This window comes from Ostrea edulis, chromosome 9 (assembly GCF_947568905.1).
Source record: "Ostrea edulis chromosome 9, xbOstEdul1.1, whole genome shotgun sequence".
Classification (NCBI taxonomy): Eukaryota; Metazoa; Mollusca; class Bivalvia; order Ostreida; family Ostreidae; genus Ostrea; species Ostrea edulis.
Window position 1 is genome coordinate 46,372,600 of NC_079172.1, and position 24,416 is coordinate 46,397,015.

The 24,416-nt window shown below is 36.2% G+C and overlaps 1 protein-coding gene across 3 annotated transcripts in view; it reads right to left on the reverse strand.

The window, feature by feature from the left end:
* The window catches only part of LOC125658288 (cilium assembly protein DZIP1-like), a 22,942-nt gene extending 1,043 nt beyond the window's left edge, over positions 1-21,899 (reverse strand). The window contains exons 1-21 of one of the 3 annotated variants that reach the window (XM_048889506.2): positions 21,750-21,899; positions 19,016-19,273; positions 18,739-18,810; positions 18,547-18,612; positions 17,311-17,448; positions 16,625-16,822; positions 16,340-16,417; positions 15,794-16,087; positions 15,250-15,330; positions 13,917-14,025; positions 7,868-7,940; positions 6,143-6,281; positions 5,563-5,640; positions 5,191-5,302; positions 4,780-5,059; positions 3,322-3,579; positions 2,538-2,721; positions 2,037-2,105; positions 1,729-1,802; positions 1,547-1,632; positions 1-539 (exon numbers count right to left, since the gene is read on the reverse strand). The exon at positions 1-539 is cut by the window's left edge and continues 1,043 nt beyond it. In XM_048889506.2, coding sequence (XP_048745463.2) covers positions 427-539; positions 1,547-1,632; positions 1,729-1,802; positions 2,037-2,105; positions 2,538-2,721; positions 3,322-3,579; positions 4,780-5,059; positions 5,191-5,302; positions 5,563-5,640; positions 6,143-6,281; positions 7,868-7,940; positions 13,917-14,025; positions 15,250-15,330; positions 15,794-16,087; positions 16,340-16,417; positions 16,625-16,822; positions 17,311-17,448; positions 18,547-18,612; positions 18,739-18,810; positions 19,016-19,273 — 2,760 coding nt within the window. In that variant the 5' untranslated portion in view covers positions 21,750-21,899 and the 3' untranslated portion in view covers positions 1-426. The remainder of the gene's footprint in view (positions 540-1,546; positions 1,633-1,728; positions 1,803-2,036; positions 2,106-2,537; positions 2,722-3,321; positions 3,580-4,779; positions 5,060-5,190; positions 5,303-5,562; positions 5,641-6,142; positions 6,282-7,867; positions 7,941-13,916; positions 14,026-15,249; positions 15,331-15,793; positions 16,088-16,339; positions 16,418-16,624; positions 16,823-17,310; positions 17,449-18,546; positions 18,613-18,738; positions 18,811-19,015; positions 19,274-21,749) is intronic. The other 2 variants (XM_048889505.2, XM_048889507.2) reach the window with 2 other exon arrangements.
* Between the last annotated feature and the right edge of the window lie 2,517 nt (positions 21,900-24,416).

The window sequence follows — 24,416 nt, forward strand, 5'->3', positions numbered from 1 at the left end:
TAAATCATGACTACGTGTACAATTTTGTACATGTATGTCTAACAGATATGTATTTCACAATAAAAAATTCAGCATCACAGATCCTACTTTTCATTACAACCTACTATTATGAATGTCAATAGTTTCTCTATAAAAACACAGTTAAATAAAAAAAAAGTCAAAGAACTGTTGGAGAGAAACCCTCAATATTCAGCTGATGTGCAAATCACTCTAGATATTGTTACGTCTTTTTTATCTGATATAAAGTATCAGCAAACCGGAACCTCAGACTGAACTATTGAGCTGCAATTTACAAATTGTCATCACCTACAAGCACTATAACCCGTACATTCAGACATACATGTATCATGTATTTACAAATATACTCCAAATACAAGTAGAGGATTTTAAGTAGTTATTCTGGCGTTCATTGAATTCTACGGAACTTTAAATGTTGTCCAGATCCAGTTCTTCGTCTGAGCTGACGTCTGTAACACTTACGTATGAACCTCTGGACACTCGTCCTCCTTGTGTTCCAGTGGCAGGCACTGTACTGGCTCCTGATATCATGGGGGAAAATGCATAATTTGTAGTGATAATGAAGACATTTCTAAATATATACATACACTTGTGTATCAAATATTACCTTAAAGAGACATTTTTCATGTCTGATTTTAATTTCTAAACTTTATGGTTACAAGACAAAAATCAAACTTCAAAAACTGAAGAAACGGATCAAAGTTTAATACGGAAGTTCCGAGTTCCCCAAGAGTTATTTCCCTTTGTCGAACTCTTCCGTAAATTATGACGTAAAATATGATGACAGTGGGTACATTTGCTAATTACTATCGTTGTATTATTTCTTAAAAGATGATATCCAGAGTTTCTGAGACCATCCTATCTCAGGGAAAAGGCAACCTTAGTGAGTTTATGAGTATTGGATAACAAAATGGCTCAAAGAAATATTGTTAATTGCCATCTTTCTTTGATAAAAGTGTAACTCATGTAGAAGAGGAAACGTATGATGATTCAATAGCCAATTTGATGATCTTATTCAAACAAATTATGCTTGATATGGCCAGAATATGCATACCAGTGATTGATATAAACAAAAGTTACGCTTTTATTACATTAATCGTACGTAATTGTTATGTACAATGCCAGTCTACGATATAATGTATACATTGTGTACCCACCATACGTCATAAAATGCGAAAGAGTTCGACAAAGGGAAATAACTTTTGAGTAACTCGGAACTTGCGTATTGTGGCGTACTGAAAATAAATCCACTAAGAGTACGACTAATGTACAAGTAATATTGGAATCTTAATCTTTTCAAATAAAAGATCAATACTGAATGTAATGACTCACCTTTAGTGGATAAACCCCAGACACTAGTACAATGTATGTACTGACTTACCTTTGGAGGATGAGCCCCAGACACTAGTACAATGTATGTACTGACTTACCTTTAGAGGATGAGCCCCAGACACTGGTACAATGTATGTACTGATTTATCTTTAGTGGATAAACCCCAGACACTAGTACAATGTATGTACTGACTTACCTTTAGAGGATGATCCCCAGACACTGGTACCATAAGTGTTGGTGGTATCTGAAGCATGGCTACTTCTGACTTGCACTGGAACTTTCCTGCAAATCATAGAAAAGATGAGTATACATATTCTAAACTAACCCAGATAAAATTGTATATTAAATCCCACCACAGTAATGGAGTGTGACACCTACTTAGGGGCAGTAGGTGCTGGGCCTTCATCCTCCACAGGAGAAACGTCCCAGTCACTGTCTGAGTTAAAGTCGTCCTAAAAACAATGTAAAGTCATATCAATTTAGGACATTTCATACCCACAACTATTGCTCAACTAAATAAGGAATCTACTGTGAAAGATGTTAATGCTTTTGGGGGCATAATTTTTGTTGCATTCAAGGAAAAAGTGAACTGCCAATTCTGCTGACAATTCTTCAAACTTTTCTTTTACACCATGAAAATATGATATTACAGAAATAACAACAGCAATTCTATATCAGGGACTTGCCAGAATATCCTTTTCTTTCTTTCCTCCCATAGTGTCTACAGCACCTGCTATTTTCTTCTCCTTTCGACCCTATCAAATGACGATTTGGTAGTTACAACTGTGTACATGACGACTCAAAAATTTCCTCTCATTTCAATTTATTGGCTGTACACTCAAACTTTTGCTACCAGTTACAACTAATTCATGAAATATAGTAACAGAATAATTTGCATGTAAAATGTGCGACATTTCTGTATTGAAAATTCATATTAAATAAAACCCCTGGATTAGAGACATACCCTTATAAATTTGCATTACTACAATACAGTGCCATTCAAATATCAACCTACTGCTTTCATATTACATGCCCAAAGGAAAGGGGGGAGGGGGGGGGGTCATACTCCGCACCCTACTTTTTTAGAAATATCTTTAAAATAACATAGAAAAACACAACGAGTGTAAGTCCCATCCCTCCACCCCCAATATTTTCCTACAGGCATTAAGTACACCTTAAGTACTTACAGCCAGCTGCATTTCTATGGAGCGGGAGAGTTCTGCAACTTTTTGTCCTCTGGGTTGTACAACGACTGGTCCACCCCGGGAAGGTGAGGTGGCCAGTCCAGAATTTCTGGCTGGTGAGGATTGGACTCTGATAGGACCAGGTGCTGTACTAGACTTAGCAGGCAATATCTCCTCTTCTAGATCACTACAATACCAACAATGAAATCAGCAAATTTCAAAGCTTACCATAATGTACATGTTCTCCTCTTGTATGTTCTTTTTTCTAGAATACGTGTAAATACTGTACGTAATGGTCGAGTACCTCGGTATTGTGTACAAATGGTTATATAAACTGATAATAAAAAGTATCTTATTCGTGATTATTTCTATTTGTGACAACTCTTATCCAGGACTACTTTTATTTGAGATGGACTTGTGGGGAAAAGTGTCAGCACCACTTGGTCAGACATTTACACCCAGAGCTGTCACAACACTTTATGGTACAGGTTCCCAGTCCCATTGGGAAATCGTCATCTTTTGATAAATTGGGAAATTCAGTTTTACTGTCTTTTACACCCAAATAAAATTTAAAACATAAGATTAACAAAACAACCATTTTTTCATATATATTTTTTCAGTTCTTGACTATATTTATCAATATCTTCCCTGCCAGTTTACATTGTACGATATATTTTCAATTTATAAATGCATTTGGGAAATTTTGTTCATAAAATTAGGAACATGATATAAGTATTGAACATCAATGCATGTGTATCTTGGAATCATTAATTTCACTGAAATTTACCTTATATCGGAATCATCCCATACATCATCGTCATCATCATCGTCTTGAGGTTTCCCCCGGGCATGTACCTGTACTGGCTGTCTAGCCACTGGTGCAGGCTGAGTTCGCTGGGCGGGGATTCCCCTCGCTCTCCCTGCGGGCCCAGCCTGTACCACCCTGACATGTTCAAATGCTGGTGTCTCCTCCTCATCATCATCATCATCTGTCTCCTCATCATCTCCAGTCTCCCACTGTGTGCTAGTCCACTCTAAACTAGACCTGCACAAAATCAAATTACTTTGTCAATACATGTAGATAATAATTCAATGATAGAACAAAACTGAATCCAGCCATTAATAATTGTATCATCTAATCTTTGTTTTTATCATTTTGTGTATGTGTAAATATTTTCTTTGGGAAAAAAAATTCATAACATTCTGTTACAGCAGAATCCCGTTATTTAGGTTTCTTATTTTGTCACAATAACATAACATAATACCGAGGGTAACATTATAAAAGTCGCCACTGAAACTTCTGCTTTATTGTTTATTTACATAATAATAAGTTTAACCCAAGAACTCATTTCTTTTCAACATTTGAATTGTATATAGAAATAATAAACAGAACATCGTTTTTATACACGTATCAACACTTCACTGCGAGTTACTTCCATTTGCGGGGTCAGCAACAAGGTCAATCAGTGAAAACTAAAGCTTTCCTTCTTTACCCTACCAAATGTAAGAGGTTACTAGTGTGAATTATAGCTAACTATTAAGTTTTCATACAAGTTTATGGGTTGCAATTGTAGTTTATTGCAATTGATGGAAAAATAACAAAAGTTAAAAGTTACAGAAGGCCAACATAAGTAAATACAATTTTTTCAATAAGAGATGGCAGAAGAAAGACACAATTTCCACGAAGTGTTGATACATGTATTGACAACTCTTTATTTAGCTTTATTTTCATTTCAAAAGTAATTACACATTTCAATACACAATTATCGCTGCCCGTTTCTGGCGTCACTGAAGAATTTCCCCAAACCTTTATATGAATGTTGGATTCTTAAGTGTGATCAGAAAAGCATCACTAATCCCCTAACAGACTAGAAATTTTGCACACACATAGCTTGGGAACAGTCCAGGTGTCAACTGCTGATTATAAAGTGATCTTACCTTAATCAACATGGACTATGCAGGGGTAAATCATCGTGTATTTGTCAGAATTTTTATGTGATACTGAATCGCAGCATCTTGAGACAATGTAAAAACCATGTCTATTTTATATAGGTTTGTCAAGAAATGGTTTTATGCTTTGAAATTCTAACTTAATAAGCATCTTAACTTAATAAGCTGTGAATTTAACTATGGGATTGCACTGTAATTGTGCATTACTGTGGATTTTCCAATCACTTACAATGTGTACAGTGTAAGCGCATGCAATAACATTACAGATAATCTTTGTTGAACTTGACAATCTCACCCTGTAGAGTGGGGGGTCCTCTGAGGACTGCGGGGAGCTGGCTTTGGTTGTTGTTGTGAGACTGCTGTTCTGGGGGGCTGTGTTTGAGGCTGGGGGACTCTGGCCTGACCGGTGGAAGCTGATGTGGGTCTCTGTGAAGCGGAAGCTGCTGGCTGTCTGTAGGCTGGGGCTGGCCCTTGACGAACTGGAGACTGATGGGCAGATCGAACCGGACTAGAAGTTCCTGAGGCCGTCATGCTGCTGGTATTCATAGCACGAGGAGGGATTCCCGCTCTGACACCTGGAGTAATGAAAAAGCAGAATTAAAAATAAACAAATTATATCTATACCAATAAACAACTTACATTTAGACCAAATCAATCCATATTAGTTCAAGATATTAAATAACATCAGTAAAGCTATCTCCCATACCAGCATATGACGTTGGTGGAGGCGATTTTTTCTGTTCCTTCAGTTTTTCTCTGGCTAACTGATCAGCATGGGCATTGCACTGCTTTCTAAACTCAGTGAAAATGGGATATTTCTACAAACATGAAAAAATATGAATTATCACGACATTTATAGTAATATGTAAAATGTATTAGATCATTAGTACAGAATAACTGTGTGTGTAGCTTCATGTTCGCTAATTCATGATGGTTTACAACAACAAAATTCTGGACTCAGTATTCTTGTACGTGATGGTGATCCAGTCAGTTGTAAGTATGCTTTCAGAATAGATAAAACCAAATGAATTGGTGAACTTTGTTTTTCTGTATATCACAGAGACATCTAAACACTGACCTGCACAGTAGTCTGTCTCCTCTGTTTTAATAAGGCCAGTTTACTGATCAACAAATCGTCAGGAATACCTCTTGTTTCCTTCAAACAAAGTACAGTGCATCAAAATGTGCAGTGAAATGAAATATTACACAAATAAAATACATGTACAACCTGGCAACCTCTTGGGTCAATATTTATACAATCCAATGCAACAGGAATTTTTTTTTTACTCATTCTCTTCTTTTTTTTTTTACTCAGCTTTAGCTTGATGTTGCATGTGTTACTTATCTTTGTTTTTCGTAGAAATGTATAAAACAAATACATCAATTGAATTCTTATTTTTTTGTACAGATAAATCATTTCAAATACTATGTATTGTAAATAATTTATTTTTATTATGCATTAATTAATTATGCATTTATCTTTTTATTTTAATCCAAAGTTAATGACTTTTGTTTTGTTAAAACCAATTAATCAAAATTTGAGTTCATAAATAACCATGTTGGTAGCTTTACGTCAATGCTCGAGAATCACAAGATCTTCGCCTTAGTCTTCTTCAATAAAATATATATTTCCCAAGGATTAACAGATTGATGCTTACTGGAGGTATTCCTATTTTGTCCAGACTGTCCTGCAGTAAGGAGATGAGCTCATCTCTCATTAGCTTCAGGGTGGGGTTTTTCCTCAGTTCCTCAAGGAATTGTGTGGTCCTCAGTGTTAACTCGCCACTTCTAAAGGAACTGTAGCAAAATCCAGGAGATCAGATACTGACACAGATCTAGCATTAATGGAATGCTCAGTGATGTACAAATGAGAATGATCGAACAGATTCTAATGATTGGTCTTTTGAGTGTGAACATAGCAAATCATTATAAAATTAATGTGTCAGTGGTATTTGAATGAAGTTAATTATTTTCTACTTAGTTTTGGTGTCACTTGTGTTAGGGAGGTACTCTACATTGTCATAATGGCTAACTTCCTTTTAAAACATGAATGAAAATATAAATATCAGCAATATTTGTCTATTCATAAGAAAAATTCTTGCCTAGCTGAGTAGCTCAGTAGGTTAGCACGTTGACTGCTGAGCTGTAAATTGTGTGTTTGAGTCCAGCAGGGGTTTTAAATTTTTCTCAGATTGCTTTCTACTAAAACTGCACTTTTTAACTAAAAAAGTGAATTTGAAAGTTTTCAATTTCAAAATATTGTTGTAAATATCCTCCACTTTTCATCCATATCAAATTTCTCTGGTGTAGCATACCTCCTTAACAATCTAATCTAATCTACTCATAATACCTATCACAGATTACAGTCTGTTTAGTACAATGAACAAAAGCAAACTGAAAACAGGCTTAAAATTCAGTGTGAATCTGTCATTAACTATTGGATTAAATTTAATTAAACAGTTATTCTTGATTTTCATTAATTTTGTCAATACTGCAAATCTAAACTATGATAAATCTCACTTCAGTCAGGTACTGTACTAACAACAACTGTCCCTCTTTAATCAAACCATTCAACCATCCAAATGTGTTTAACTACACTAACACACTTCTTGCTTCACCCTCTGTGCAATTTCACACGACCCACTGACCCCTACCCACCCTCCCACTGTTTGAAGCATCATGATGGGGACAATGTTGGAGTCACTGCTCTCCTCAGATTCTTCGCTTTCTTGTATCTTTCTGTAATGTTATTCCATTGAAGCATACATCATTTATATATGCGTACAATTTATCAACATATCACTTCAAAGCTTTCCAAAACCAAATCTAATTCTAATCTATTGCTATGTCATTGCTAAAGTTGAAGTACTACTCCTCAAGTATCTCCAGACATTATCGAGTTCAGTAGATGCATGGACAAGTCTGTTGATTGTACATCTGTATATATATCAAGTTTGTCCTGACATACCTGATATATACATGTATCTGATGATGATGATGTCACAAGATAGCTGGTTGTGAATATATATATATATAACGAATCACAAACACACAGATATAAAATGCTCTAAAGTAATACAGTTGAACTTTGGTATCTCAAAAACCACTACCTCGAATGTTGAAGTGTTTCCGATTAGTCCCAACCACTTATTTTTCAAGTATTTTACCCTTAATATCTTGAATCCTCGGATATCACAAAGTTTTTTTCTCGTTTCCATTGAGTTCGAGATATCAAGGTTTGACTGTACTCTGATAACATGTATACAACAATGAACATAGATGTAATTTCTTCAGAAAACATGCTGACAAATAATCACTGTGATCAGGATAGTGATGCGACAAGGATTCTCTCGACTAGAACTTTCTATATTCTGTTAACTTACTCCATAGTGCTATGCATGGATTCGCGACCAAAGCTCCCTGTACCCGTGCCTGTGCCTCTTGCTGATTTCATCTCTGTCAATGAACAGAACAAACAGGTCAGCAATGTGGGCATCATTGGGAAAATTGTAAAATTACACCCATGAAGAAAAATCAGAAATGAAAAGTGTGAACATTAATCAATATACAGTTTTTCGCAGTTTATATTAAGACTTTACACTGCTGTTTACTCATATTTGAAGCCAATTCAATGAAGGATTTCCTTTTGCCAAGAAATACAAAAAAACATTACTCATAACAAACCAATCACACAAAGAAAAAAACCCAAACATTAACTAGTTCTAATTGTAACGGGGACCGTTACAGATGTTCCCCAAACCTCCCCCAATTAAAAAGTGATGTCCTTGTGAATCTATAGAAAAAATCATTTTATTTTAGCCTTTCATTACATGTAGTACGTTCAATATGGTCATTTCAGTACCAAGAAATGAAAGAAAGCGTTGCACGTGCATACACGCGCACGCGTGTATGATTCCGAATTTTTGTTGATGTCGTTCAACAGGCATTTGTATCATATACCCACAGTATGAATTTCATAACGTTTCCACCAAATATAAAGAAGTTATAGCGATTTTAAAATCGTCCAATCAGAAATCAGCACACGTGCATGCACGTGCTGAGCAGTAATTCTAACCACAGCAATTTGTAAGGAGTACCAAGATACATCTCAACCCCTAATATGAATAGAATTTGATGAAAAACAAAAACGTTATCGTCCTTTAAAATTGAATATTTAAAAAACGTTGCACGCGCATGCGCGTGTGCGTTGGCATTTTTTGTTACACCAACATATAGATACACATATTGTCTACATATGCTGTGAATATCATCTCATTCGCTTCATAAATAAGATAGTTACAAACGTTTTAGCATTATCCAATCAAAATGAAGCGCACGTGCATGCGCGTGCAAATTGGTAATTTTGACCATGTAAATCAGTTAAGGGTCTCAATATCTACCTATGATATGAATTTCAAGCCATTTCAATGAACAATAAAAAAGTTAGACTGATTCCAAAGTTAGCGTACAAATTTTGTAATGCGCGTGCACGCGCATGCGTGCGCGTGCTGGCAAAATAACTATTATTTTTCATATGTACAAATGATATACTATCATCCTATTTAGGTTTTATATCGCTTCCTTCAATATTCTGATTTTCCATTTTTTGTACCAAAATTGCAATGCACGTGCGCGCGCGTGCATGCACGTGCAAACAAAATGACTATCACTATGCACATCTACAAACGCTATACTATCATCCTGGAAAGTTTCATATCGATCCCTTTTGTAGTTTCTGAGAACACTACCGGACAAAAAAGTACCGGAGAAAAAGAATAATAATAATAATAACTAGACACTCATTACTAGTAATGAGTAGGTCTTCCGTTAGACCACTTCCGGTAAAGAACTTTCTGTTGCTACAAAAACCGTTTAAATATATCAGAAAATGTGTCTTAACAATGAATGAGAAATGTATTATCGAATTTTTTACTCCTTTCTCGTAACTTCCGGTGACGACCGGAAGTACTATTCAGATGCGTTTTCCTATAAATGACAGCAACTCTTTACTGTCTATATTCCCTGAAAATTTCACGTCTCTATCTGAAAGAGTTCTCAAAAAAAGAAGTAAACCTAAGAAAGAAAAAGTAGTAGGTTACTACCGACCGGAAGTCAATTTTGAAAAACAAAATTATCAAAACTTTGGAAGTTTATACTTTTATTAAGACATGTGAAAATCATATGAAAGACTTCAAATATAAGCGAGATTTATGGGGACAAAGAGACGAAAATTAACAAGGTATTTTATCAAGAAACCGGAAGTAGTCGTTTTGACTACCGACAGAGTCAATATTCTTTCGACACTTTGAAAGAGACTTAATAAACTAGTATAGGTTTCAATTTAAAGGAAAAAGTTTGAAATTTACGATTCTTTCCATCACTTCCGATGACGACAGGAAGTGACGGTCGACATGTTCAACCCACTACTGCACGCCTACAAACGGAGATTGATCATCCCTGAATGTTTGATGAACCTATATTTTACTTTTTCCAAGAAAAATGCTGGACAAAATTCCTTTTGAGAAACAAAAAATCGGCCATATTTTCCGATCGGAAGTGAATTTTGTAAAAACAAAAAGAATTATAGCAAGGTCATTTCATAAGACATTATTCCTGAAAATTTCAGCCATCTCTGAGAAATCACTCGAAGAAATCGGAAAATCGACAATTATTCAAATACTTCCAGTATAGACCGGAAGTGACGGACAAAAAAATTGAATGTATGTGTACAATGGACTAATGTTAGTTGATCAACTCTACAAGTTTCAAGCGTCTATCTATATTCATTATTGAGAAACTGAAAAAACAAGGTTTGAATATGTCCACCCTATATCTCACGACCGGAAGTGAATTTGTTCAAAAATATTGAAATTTACTCTAGACATTTATAGTGTCTATAACATATGTAAAATTCAAATCATTAACTTGTTTTATGACCGAGATTTATGGCACTGAAAAATGAGAGAATGAATAGTCTTTCTTTGATATAACCGGAAGTTGGAGTTTCAACTTCCGGTGGGGTCAACATTTTTTTGAGAATTAGAACCAGAGCTAGTAAACCGATATAGGTTTCAGTTTGAAAGAAAAAAGTTTGAAATATATGATTCATTTAATCACTTCCGGTGACGACCGGAAGTGACGGCCGACATTCTTAACCCCCTACTGCACGCCTACAAAGTGAGATCTATTAACTCTGAAAATTTGGTGACTCTATCTTTTACCGTTTCTGAGAAAAACGCTGGACAACGAAAACAGCTAATAAGCCGTATTTGCCGACCGGAAGTAAATTTTACAAAAATATTTGACGTTACTCTAGACATTTATAGTGACTATTATATATTTAAAACTCAAGTCATTAACTAGTTTCATGACCGAGATTTATGGCACTGAAAAATGAGAGAATGAATAGGCTTTCTTTGATAAAACCGGAAGTTGAAGATTCAACTTCCGGTGGGGTCAACATTTTTTGAGAATTAGAACGAGATATAGTAAACCGAATTAGGTTTCAATTTGAAAGAAAAAAGTTTGAAATTCATGTTTCCTTTAATCACTTCCGGTGACGACCAGAAGTGACGACCGACATTCTTAACCCCCTACTGCACGCCTACAAAGTGAGATCTATTAACTCTGAAAATTTGGTGACTCTATCTTTTACCGTTTCTGAGAAAAACGCTGGACAAAATATCTTGTAAAAAGACGAAAATTGGACATATCTTGCGACCGGAAGTGAATTTTGAAAAAATGAAAAAAATGCCTCGAGGTACCATCGTTCTCTATAACCTGTGAAAGTTTGAGGAAAATCCATCCAACGGTCTCGGAGACGAAAGGGAAAAAAAAAAAAATAATAATAATAATAATAATAATAAACAGTAGAATCACTAGAAGGTCTTCCGTTAGAAACGGAAGACCTTAATAATAATAATAATAAGAAGAAACAGAGTAAAAACAATATGTTCCCAAACTTTGTTTGGGGAACATAACTAGAACTGTCCTAATGGGACCAGTGCTCCCACTGGACCAGAATTCCCTTTCGCCACTTTTTCGGGGAGTGGCGCGGCACAAATAATCACATGCTTTACAATTATTTCCATCATATTATATATTATTTTATTCATTACACTTATTTTAGCATTTTGAATCAGTTACATTACTTAATCATATCCAGCTACCATACTTAAACATTTCTTTCTGAAATAATAAGAAGTTGATTTGTTTGATAAATTCTATTATGGAAATCAAAATTCAGATAATAAATCATATAAATATAAACTTCATGATGCTACACCCCTCAGTGAAAACATTGTGTACATTGGCCGAAATGCAGATGTCACAAAACATCAAGCCCAATTTAGAGTCGTATCTCAACCATTCCCTATTAAATTTCCGTTTTTGTATGGAAGATTTTGCAATTTGGAGAGAATCAGATGTTTGAGCAGGTGGGGTTAACTGTAAAGCCAAACATAGATATTTTTTAATTTTAGACTGACTAGGGTCAGAAGCTACAAGTTTAGTGTCAAAATAGAATGGGGTGCATAGTCTTATGAGATTAGCATTTTTATACTGTTGCGCATCGAACTTCAAAGAAAATTATTTATTAAAATTGCTATGTCCATATCAATGGTGACCGACCGCATTGTTTATGAAATATTCGAACTAAAATCAAACACATCAAAATCTTGTAATCAACAAGTTTGGCCGCAAAAACAAACAATTGATGTATTCATATACACCATAATACGGCCAATTTAATTACCGGTCGGTTCTCTGGTTAAGAATTGACATTAATGTGGAGATGATAACACGATAATGAATACGACTTTAAATGTTAAACAATTGACCACAGCAGGGTAAACAGCTGTCCGATGTACTTTATTACATAATCACCGACTTTTTTGCAGCCATAAATTACCTGAGGCTGTGACCAGCTCTGTGTGCACTGGAGCGACGCGAGATTTCCGGTCGCACGCGTTGACTGAATAAACAGATTTTGACTGCATAAACAAACAAGCGATAATGTGTCACTGACAAAGGATTAAAAATACAATTTATTGCAAAAAGGGATTTTCGCCACTTTCAATTTTTTTTCGCCATTTTTGAAAAAAATTCGCCATTGGCGAAAATGGCGAAGCCCAGCTCGAGCACTGAATGGGACTAATACCCCCCGCGGGGCATATACGATGATGGGAAATATTTAATGCAAGCACATTGGATATTTTCACATTATCTACAGGGCAATCAATGTGAATGCAGAAGTGTATATTCTACAGTACAGCAGTACATGAAATATTAAAAATATGCTTAATATAAACAATGAATACTATTTGGCACATTTTAGGCTGTATGATTGCAAATCCCTGGTCAACTCTTCTAGTCTTTAGTTTATATTCACTTTGTTAAAGATCATTAGGTTGTGCCAACTTTACTTTGTCATTGATTTTGTCAGTAAATAAATGACATTAGCTCAAGTATTGGTATTATTGTAATCTTTTCCACTGGTATAACAACTCTAAGTAGCTGCAATAAAGGCAGTTTACTATGAATCCCATTGCCAGGGATAGTTGAGATTATAAATACTATCTGACAAATAAGTATTCAACACACATGAACCACTTTATGTTTTACCGAGAAGTCACAAGATTGCAGATACAGTATGTGGATGCCAAACCCGAAAATGTCCGTAACTTCCATAACTGTTAAAATATTTCAATGAAAATAGAAGATGCACAACTACATTATATATATAAGATGAGAATAAAGTTTGAATCAAATCTGTTCAACGGTATTAGAATTAAACTCTGGACAAAGTGTGCAACCCCCAAAATGAAAAGAAAATGTGCGTAACTTCTATAACTGTTAAAATATTTCAATGAAAATAGGAGATGCACAACTACATAATATATAGAAGATGTGCATAAAGTTTGAATGAAATATGTCCAGCGGTATTAGAAATAAACTTCAGACAAATTGCGTCTACGGACAAACGGACGGACAGACGGACAAAGTGATTCCAGTATACCCCCCTAAACTTCGTTTGCGGGGGGTATAAAAAATGCCACAAATTGAAGATGAGGAGGACTGTTAGTTGGAAGCTTCTGCTAATGTGACATCACATGCACAGCTGTATCTACCTCTGCTAATGTGACATCACATGCACAGCTGTATCTACCTCTGCTAATGTGACATCACATGAACAGCTGTATCTACCTCTGCTAATGTGACATCACATGAACAGCTGTATCTACCTCTGCTAATGTGACATCACATGAACAGTTGTATCTACCTCTGCTAATGTGACATCACATGCACAGCTGTATCTACCTCTGCTAATGTGACATCACATGCACAGCTGTATCTACCTCTGCTAATGTGACATCACATGCACAGCTGTATCTACCTCTGCTAATGTGACATCACATGCACAGCTGTATCTACCTGTGTCTTCATCATCATCGCTGGGTTCCATCATTAACTTGGTGGGCACCTCCACTCCACTGGGCTGGCCTCCACGGGGGGTTACTCTCTCAGGAGATGCTGCTGCACCCTGTATTGGGAATGACAATGTGGAAAATTTCTACCATATATGGAAATCTTGTTAAACTTTGCTCAGAGAACATGATAGGGATGTATCAAAGGAAACCTGTCAATTAAGGTATGGATAATACGTCAGATTTTTTTCAGGCATAAAAGTAAAATCATGAAACTCAATAAGTAGTTTACAACAGAGCTTTCACTCAACTAACACACAAAAAAACCTCTAGAACTGGAGTCGATAACAGTGGTAGAAAACAATCCTGGTGATTCACCTTGTTCAACACACAAAAACAGGACAGTTATAATTATTTGGATGATGATCAATGTGCAAAAAAAATTGCAAAACTGGCCATAGATAACAGCATTCTAACTAATGATATGCTGCTTGGTTTTCAAATCCCCTGATGAAAAGGAAGATAATTAGACACAAGAAGATCTGAAAATTTTACCTCTAAAACCAACCCATGCTAATTAAATAACTGACTCTCATGTACAAATCACCCCGAAAAGTGCCTAATCAAATGTGATTTTGGTCATGTTGGACTGTGAATATGGTGACCAAATTTTAATCTTTGTGTGATTGTGTACACAAACTCCATACGAAACACTACTTGCATACAAGTTACATTGAGCATACATTTACATTATATTGATTAACATGACTCAAGTTATCTTCATAAATTGTGTTTATATATTTAATAGTGTGATACAGAAATTTTTACAATACACTGTACACATGTACATGATATCTAATACTTAAAAATGTGTATGAAGTACATTATAAATTTGTGGGTAAATGTGACCCATAAAATCAATGAACATTGGTCTCCCACGAACATTGATAAACATTTAGTAATTTCTTTTTGAAGTTGATTCATCGGTGAGTAAATAGAAAATTTACAGAAATACGCATTATTTTGATATACATGTACGGTGTACAGTAACTGCGAACAATTCATATCAATTAAAAGATGTGAGGAAAAACCTTCAAATCCATTCCAATAATTATTTTGAATAAAGTGAGTTACCCCAGTGTTCACCAACTGTATGTTGTATGTGACTTTCAAAGTAACCCAAAAGTATTAAAACGCAATTTTCATATTAACCCATAAAAACACCCCTACACAGCAAGCAGACATTTTCTGTGGCTATAACAATAAGGAAGTTCCTGAAATTTACAATTACCACCATCTGTGTCCCCATATTTCCAGTTCACTGATCATAAGATACTTACTGCATCTGCCAGCATTTCCTCAATTTCATCTTCAACAGGTTTTTCTACTCGAACTTCCTGCTTACGTACGGGAGGCCTTCGCTGTGATGATTAGCATGGGGTTAGAAAAATAAATCTCAAACAACTGTTACACATCAGGCTGTGCCACACTAGCCACTCCGATTAGAATTTGTGTGAAGGATGAGGATAATTTTTTTTAATTATATTTGAGTGACAACTGCAGCATTGTTTTCATGACTATTAAATGAATGAATGTGAAATTTTTTTTTTAAAATGTAATGAAAAATGGTGTGTCACAAATAGCATCACACAACTGTTATGGAAAACTTGGATAATTTCAATGAAAAATTCTTCATGTATCATGAGTATGTGCAAATCAAAATTCACTAGCTCTTAAAAACACACATGAAATTTTTTCATGAGATTTCACTTCATGAAAAGCACTAGGTGATCTGGTGATGTGACTCCTCCTAAATAACTTTGCCGTTTCTATTAATACATAAAAAGTTGATAAATTTGTGCCACTGGAATTTTTTAGTCTTACCCTAGTTCTCTCCTCCCTCCTTGACTTTCTGTCCATTTCACTTGTTCTGGTGGAGGAATCTAAACTGGCATTTCTTAACTGGTTCTCCAGCTGCTCCTTCAACATGGCTACTTCTTCTTTCTGATGTCGTAGTAATTCCTTCTCATTGTCAATGTCATCCTGAAGGTCACCAAGATTTGACCTTTTGCTGAACCTCTGTTCCATTTCTATCATGGCACGTTCTGAGGACTGGTATTTTTCATTCATATCTCGTAATTCTTTCATAAACATATCCTTAATTTTCTCAATTTCTTTCTACAACACAAGATTCAAAACTTTTAAAACAAAAAAACCATTACTGATTTTGTATGATATTTTTAAACATAAATAATACCAAGTGTGTCAAATTTGTAGGCTAAATGTGACAAGATGTGTGTAAATATGAAAATTTAAATACTACCAAAAACAGGTATGAAATGTCTGTCCCAAAGAGTATTATTACATGCTGCATGTAATTAGAATGTGCACTCTGATGTTGATGATGTAATTTTTATTTAATCTCAATACCTTGTCCTCCTCTTGAACGTGTACAATCTCCATCTTGGCTGTGATGTCTCGTGATTGTGGAGCTGAAACTTCATGAACCTGTGGGGATGCATTGTGTTACAACATAGTGAGGTGAATGATGATTCTATGTGGAGACATAATCTTATTATTTTATTTTCTATTGATAAAAAAAAGACATTGATTGATGAAATTGTTAAAAACCAATGGTAAATTATGTGTGACCATTTTGTCTAAGTGCACCATGATGCACACATGGCTTACACAAACTATAGCTGTGAAACTTACTGTCTGTGCATGTTCCTGTTGAATCTGAAATTGCTGGAATACTTCTTTGGGTTCCTTGGTGACCTGAGGAATCTGTCCTGTGCTCTGGGCAGCTCCTACACCAACAGATGCTGCCTTACCAGAAAAATCGTTATGGCGGCGGTTGACATGTGATTGGAGAAAAGATGAATTGAGAAAAGCTTTGGGACAAAATGGACACTGAAAGAAAATGTGTTGCGTTATATTCTGATTCAACTTCCTTCTTCGATTATTCATTTAAATAATTTACACAACCACAAGTTCAGAACTTTACAGTACAGTATCTGTGGTTACATATATTTGGAGTGTTTTACTGAATGAAAGGCAGCTGAGGTTTCATGACATAAAAAATACTCTGTATAATGATATACCATTAATTTGATCTCTGTATTCAATTCAATACACATTAATGTGTATTTACAATTAATTGAACAGAAATTGTAGTATTTCTTTGATTTGTCCATTCCACTCAATATACATCATTACCTGTGCATTCCACTCAATATACATCATTACCTGTGCATTCCACTCAATACATACTACTGTATTATATCTATATTTGTATACCTTGTTGTAACTGCCTGATCCCGCATGAATCAGCTACAGTGTATATTTGTATACCTTGTTGTAACTGCCTGATCCAGCATGAATCAGCTATATTTGTATACCTTGTTGTAACTGCCTGATCCAGCATGAATCAACTGTTGTTGGGCCATGAGGAGCTTTTTCCTTTTGTGACTTTCTTTCTTGGTTTCTGCCATATCCTTTTTAACTTTCTCCAGCTGTGATTTTGTTTCAGCATGATCCTAAACATGTTAGACAAAATGTGCAATATTTTGTTCCCATTTACAGCAAAGGTCCTCGGTACTGATTTTAAAAAATCCTACTGCAACATCAACTTATTATCTGAGTTTTTAAAAAAACTTTTTGATTTGTCAGACATTTGAACCAACAGCACCTAGAATCATATCATACCTTCCACATTTTTATGGACCCCAAGCAGTTTTCAATTAAATATTATGATGGCAAGCATTACAAAGAGCCCCACTATGTAGCATTAGTTGCTAAGTTCAAGGCCCATAACTCTTTCAAAAATAAGTCAACAAAGCCCAGACTTTATCTGTAACCCATTAATAAGATCATGTATCTTCATACCTGCTGGGATAGCCAAAAAAGTCTGAACTGTCAAATCACTGAAATTTGCTAAGTTAAAGGAAAAATAGACAAACAAAGCCCAAACTAACTTCTTTGTAACTTATTGATGAATCCATGCATAAATTCTCAATTGAATAGCTGCATGGATAGCCAAAAAAGTCTGGAAAAGCATTTGCATGGATGGATCAATATAGGACACCTGCCTAATGTAACCAAAGTACTGTTCTCAATGTTTATAAACACCTAGAATTTGTACAAATGCAAGACTGGTCCCTACAGCATTTGTTTCATTCTAAATTTCTCTCTATATAAAACAAGACTTTTGGACCAATAAAGCATTGATGATTGTTGTAGATTGAGTATTATACTCCTACACTCCATTATCTTCCTATAACAATATACAGGTGTTTACCAAATACAGTTTAGATTTAATTGACAGTGGTTAGGATGGGATTTGAGGTTAGATTTAACTGACAGTGGTTAGGATAGGGTTTGAGGTTAGATTTAATTGACAGTGGTTAGGATGGGGTTTGAGGTTAGATTTAACTGACAGTGGTTAGGATGGGGTTTGAGGTTAGATTTAATTGACAGTGGTTAGGGTGGGGTTTGAGTTTAGATTTAACTGACAGTGGTTAGGATGGGGTTTGAGTTTAGATTTAATTGACAGTGGTTAGGATGGGGTTTGAGGTTAGATTTAACTGACAGTGGTTAGGATGGGGTTTGCACTATATATATGTATTACATTGTACCTCTTCCTCCTTCTTCATTTTTTCTTCCATGTTAGAGACAACACCCGTCAAATATTCCTGAGAGTGCTGTTCAGGAGAAAGGACATTAAATGTATGATCATTGAAAAGAATGATAAACTAATGCTCTGAATTTCTTTAATGCTTCACAATCACCTTATTTCACATTAAACAAAACTGCTAAGCTATACTTACCAGTAAATACTCTATAGTCAATTGGGCCAATTTGAAGAGTTTGATGAAATTAGGATCAACCATTCTCACATCCTACACAAATAAATTGCAGCATTTTTCAATTTAAATTAGTTACCTATCAATTTCGTGATGCAAAAATTTACTTTCAAACAAATTTTAAAAAGTATTTAAATATAACATAGTTAGATTGATGCCTTTTTTCGTTTTCTTTTGGAATTGTAAACAAAGATTTCATGCTTTAACAAATAATTAGTGACAGTCATGTGACAATAGATACCATTTCGGCTTCTATGTTGCAGAATGTCAAATTCATGATGTTGTCTTGCAGAGCATTAAAATCCAATGTCCTGGCCACTTGGTCCACATCAATGGAAGCAATTCTCCTCCAATCAATCCTCTCATACCTCTTTCTAAATGCAAAATTGCGTCCATTTGTATTTTTGGAGGGGAGAGCCGACTGATGACCCATGTTGTAGCCTAATTGTGGCCCTCCCGCAGCATGTGCATCATAGTGTGGCATAAACTGTGTTGCCATCTGTCAAATTATAATCATCAAATAAGGTAACACGCCTTGGTATGTGTTTTCAGTGTGTTACATACATAAGAATTCCTACCTTGTTCAGACAGTTTGCCCTCACAAAACATGTCCATAATCTTAACAAGAGGCCCATGGGCCTATCCCTCACCTGAGTCACCTTGGACCATATCTAAAGATTGAAAATTTGCATATAAAACTTTGATCCTTATTGTGGCCCCAACCTACCCCTGGGGAACATGATTTTTACAAACTTGAATCTGCACTATGTCAGAAAGCTTTCATGTAAATGTAAACTTTTTTGGCTCAGTGGTTCTTGAGAAGATTTTTCCTATATACTCAGTATTTGTATTTAAAACTTTGATCCCCTATTGTGGCCCCATCCTGCCCCCAGGGGCTGTGATGAAAACAAACTTAAATCTGCACTATATCTGGAAGCTTTCACGCAAATGTAAACTTCTCTGGTCCAATGCTTCTTAAGAAGATTTTTCCTATATATTTGCATGTAAAACTTTGATCCCCTTTTGCAGCCCCATCCTATCCCTGGGGGCCATGATTTTAGCACACTTGAATCTGCACTATGTCAGGAAGCTGTCATGTATATTTGTACTTTCCTAGCCAAGTGGTTCTTGGGATTTTCCCAATATATTTGTATGTAAAACTTTGATCCCCTATTGTGGTAGCACTCTTTCCCAGGGGTCATGATTTGAACAAACTAAGTCTGCACTGTGTCAGGAAGCTTCCATGTAATTTTAGCTCTTCTGGTCCAGTGGTTCTTGAGAAGAAGAGTTTTAAATGATCTCACCCATTTTTGTGATTATCTCCCCTTAAAAGGGGGCATGGTCCTTCATTTGAACAAACTTGAAACCCAAGGATGCTTTTTGCCAAGTTTGGTTGATATTGGCCAAGTGAAGAAGTCGAAAATGTAAAAAGTTTACAGACAGACAGGCGATGGACAAGAGGTGATCAGAAAAGCTCACTTGAACTTTCAGCTCAGGTGAGCTAAAAATGATGTCAAAATTTCCCAAAGAGATTAAGCAAGTGGGTAAAGCTTTTTATTCAACTTAATAAAAAGATGTCATTTTGTAACCTACTATTGCATAAATAATGTCTTGGTGAAGAGAATATTGGACAGTAACAATTTGTACCAAGTTGGACACCGAAGGTGAAGTTGGCAGTGTCTGATTTAATCTGACTAAATAAGACTAAACTAAAATGAGAAAATTATGATGTGATTTTATGGTTGCCAAGTGGGTGATTAGAATTAGATTTTATGGGGCCACAGAGACATTTTAGTAGCATTGGTGAGTGGTGACTGACTCCATTCCTGGACTGTTTAATGCAGTGACTGTTAGTAAGTCATGTCAGTGTTGTGTTGTATAAAACAATGTACTACGATATATTAGTGCCAAAACAGGAAAAGTCCGTTAAATTCGGATGACCGGTTGGTAAATTCGGACAGTCTATCAAATCATTATTAATTATTTGTACTAATATGTTTTGCATATTTCTGCCACCATGATTAAGATTTATTCTTGTGGGCAATATTTCATGTGCTATAGATCTAGATGGAAAAAACCCCGAAATATTTTGGTAAAAAAAAATTGACATCTTTTATTTTATCTAAATAAAGAATCTACTTTGATCCTGGTCATGATTTCCGTGAATACTCATTTAAACTTCTATACTCGAAACAACCCCCTCCCCCCACCTCACACAAAACGATATCTATAATATGTACATTCTGGTACGTCCTAATTTATCATAAAACAATTTTTAAATATTTGAAAATTTTTATTTACTTGCAAATGTATGACTGCAATAGGTCGTCAAATTTTTCAAGGCTCGTAACTTTTGACGGAAAAGACCGATATGGTGTCCCTTACACGAAATAACTATTTATAAGTATCCGAATGTGTCATTTATGAGACTTCACTGTATCCTTCGTAAACAAAGGAACGAAATTAAGAAAACAACGCAAGTGATAGAGGGACTAATATCTTTAATGCAGTCTTAGAAATATATCGTCCGAATTTCCCGGCCGTCCGAAATTACCGGCATTTACCCCATAAATATTTCCCATTTTAAGAATTCAAAATACATATTCATATTTCAGTATCAAATTTGTTTGGATTTTTTGGTCTTAAATTGGTAAAATTACATGTTTATGATATTCATGTTTACATCTGAACTCAGTGCACATCACCTCGCACAAACAAGTCCAAGCATGTGTAACAGCGCTTCAGCAAGAAAATCTCTTATCAAAGGCTCCATATTTTCACTAAAAACCTGTAATTTTTCTATATAAATGTCAAAATCTATGAATATGAAGTACGATTCATTTCTTTGTTTCCATATAAACGCAGGTAAACAATAGATACCTGGCAAAGGTGCAATGATTATGAAGTCAGCAGAACAGTTCTATTTATTTTAGTAAGCTCTCTGTGATCATTGACAATGAAGGTGTATTACTTGCCTTGATCTATGAATAACCATCCGGTAGTTATAATGACCTGTTGCAAACTTGCATAATACAATAATTCATCCTCCCCTTTAAAATTTGAGATTTGTCACCTGGAATTTTTCGATCCAACCGCCATAACGCATGGTAAGTCGTGCACTAACTGATTCGTTTCCTTGCATTCTAAGGTAAAATGTAAATAAAACTTTGTTCAAGCATCGGCGGATCTATAGGAGCGCACCCCGGTGCGCCCCCCCCCCCCCCCCTTTAAAATTTTCAAATTTAATGTAAACCATGGTTTCTTGTTTTGAATAGAATGAACAAAACCCATAAAATTTTCATTTTATTAATTTCACCTCATTAAAGCTGACATGAATAATAAAATACGTACACATTTCACCTTATCCGCCATATTTCTCTCAGGTAGCCTAATTTACTCTACCCGTATAGATCTATACCCCATATTCGATCGTCACACCTGTGTGATTTTTGTAGGCGGACTCGACCAGTGTACATCTCCGATAGTAATAGGGAAGTTTTAAAACATCATATTTTGCTCAAAATTACAAAATATTGTTTACTTGTTAGTGAAACATTCTGAATGTTCAGACAATGTGGACAAAAATGCATAAAAAAAAGAGCTTTCCTTGCATACTTGCGAGTGCATGCATGCAAGTATTTGCAGTTTCTTACGAAATAAATGCGGAGAAATCATTTGCCACTTACATACTGATAGAATGGAATAACAAAGGGCATAAAATATATCTTATTTATATCAATTCTTAACTCCACCAAGGACGGTCCCAAGTTGAGCGTGGGGCCAGCTATCCCACCTCGTAAAAGAAATTTAAGCTACAGAAACGCCTAAGAGAGATAGAGACATCTTAGTCCTGGGAATAAATGGTTCTTCAACAAGAAGTATGTGGTGAAAACCAGGATCCAGAAGCCTCAAGGTCGACCATCATTCTCTCCACCAGGGCAACCAATACTGGAGCATGGAACGTGAGAACCTTGTACGAACCAGTCAAGACAGTGCAAGTGGCTGCAGAGATGCGGAACTATACAAGCTAGCCTTGCTAAGACTAAGCGAAACACGATGGACACAATCAGGACAGAAAAGACTTGGGATTGGTGAGATGCTGCTATACTCAGGACATGAGGAAGAAGATACCCCACACACCCAGGGAGTCGCTCTGATGCTGTCATAAACAGCTCAGAGAGCATTAGCCGGATGGGAAGTTCATGGCCCAAGGATCATTACAGCATCTTTCCAGAAAAAGATAATGATGAATGTAGTGCAGTGCTATGCTCCTACGAATAACACCAGCAATGATGTTAAAGATCGGTTCTATAACAGATCATCCTTGAATGTTTCTCAGATAGACATGCCAATGTTCTGATGGGAGACTTCAATGCGAAAGTAGGAAATGATAACACCGGGTATGAAGAGGTGATGGGAGTTTAATCATGTGAACTTTGCGACATGAATGAAGATGGAGAGGGGTTTGCTAATATGGGGGCTCTCGACAACCCAGTGATCGGAGGCAGCGTGTACGCACACAGGAAGATACACACGGCAACTTGAGTTCCACCGGACGGCTGCACAAAAAAACAGATAGAACATGTCTGCATCGCCAAGACGTTCAGAAGGTCTCTGCAGGATGTCAGGGTGAAGCGAGGAGCTAACGTCGGGTCGGATCACCACCTACTGATAGCTCGTCTCAAACTGAAGCTGAAGAAGGATTGGATGGGACCAGCAGTCCAGAGACACAAGTACAAAGTATATTTTCTGAGGGATGTACAGAAGAGAGAGGAATTCAAAGTGGATCTGAAAACAGGTTCCAGGTACTGTAAAGACAGGGTTCCGTAAAGACATCCTGTACAGATCAGATAGCTACCCTCCCCATCATTGTTGAGCAGTCCTTGGAATGGAATTCGCCGTTCTACATCAACTTTGTAGATTACGAGAAGGCTTTCGATGGTCGATGGTCTGGACAGGAAAACCCTCTGGAACCTACTCCAACACTATGAGGTGCCAGGAAAGATAGTTAACATCATCAAAAACTCTTATGAAAGGATGACCTGCAGAGTAGTTCATGGAGGCCAGCTTACAGAGGTCTTCGAGGTGAAAACCGGAGTTCGACAAGGGTGTTTGCTCTCCCCTTTTCTCTTCCTGCTCGCTATTGACTGGATTATGAAGATGTCAACGGCCAACACAACAACAGGAATCCAGTGGACACCTTTCAAGCAACTTGATGATCTCAACTTCGCAGATAACTTGGCACTATTGTCCCATACCCGACAACAAACGCAGGAGAAGACCAACAATGTAGCATCCACTTTAGTGCAAGTAGGCTTAAACATCAACAAGGGGAAGACCAAGGTTATCAAGGTTAACACCGTCAGCAGCGAACCAATCAAGCTGGAGGATGAGGTACTAGAAGAGGTGGAGTCATTAACATACTTGGAAAATGTCATTGACAAACTGGGCGGAACTGATGCTGATGTGAGAGCTAGAATAGGTAAAGCCAGAGCAACATTCCTACAACTGAAGAACATATGGAACTCCAAAGAGCTGACTCTGCAAACCAAGATCAGGCTATTCAACTCAAACGTCAAGTCAGTTCTTCTCTATGGGGCTGAAACCTGGAGGACAACAGTGGTTACAGTCCAGAAGGTTCA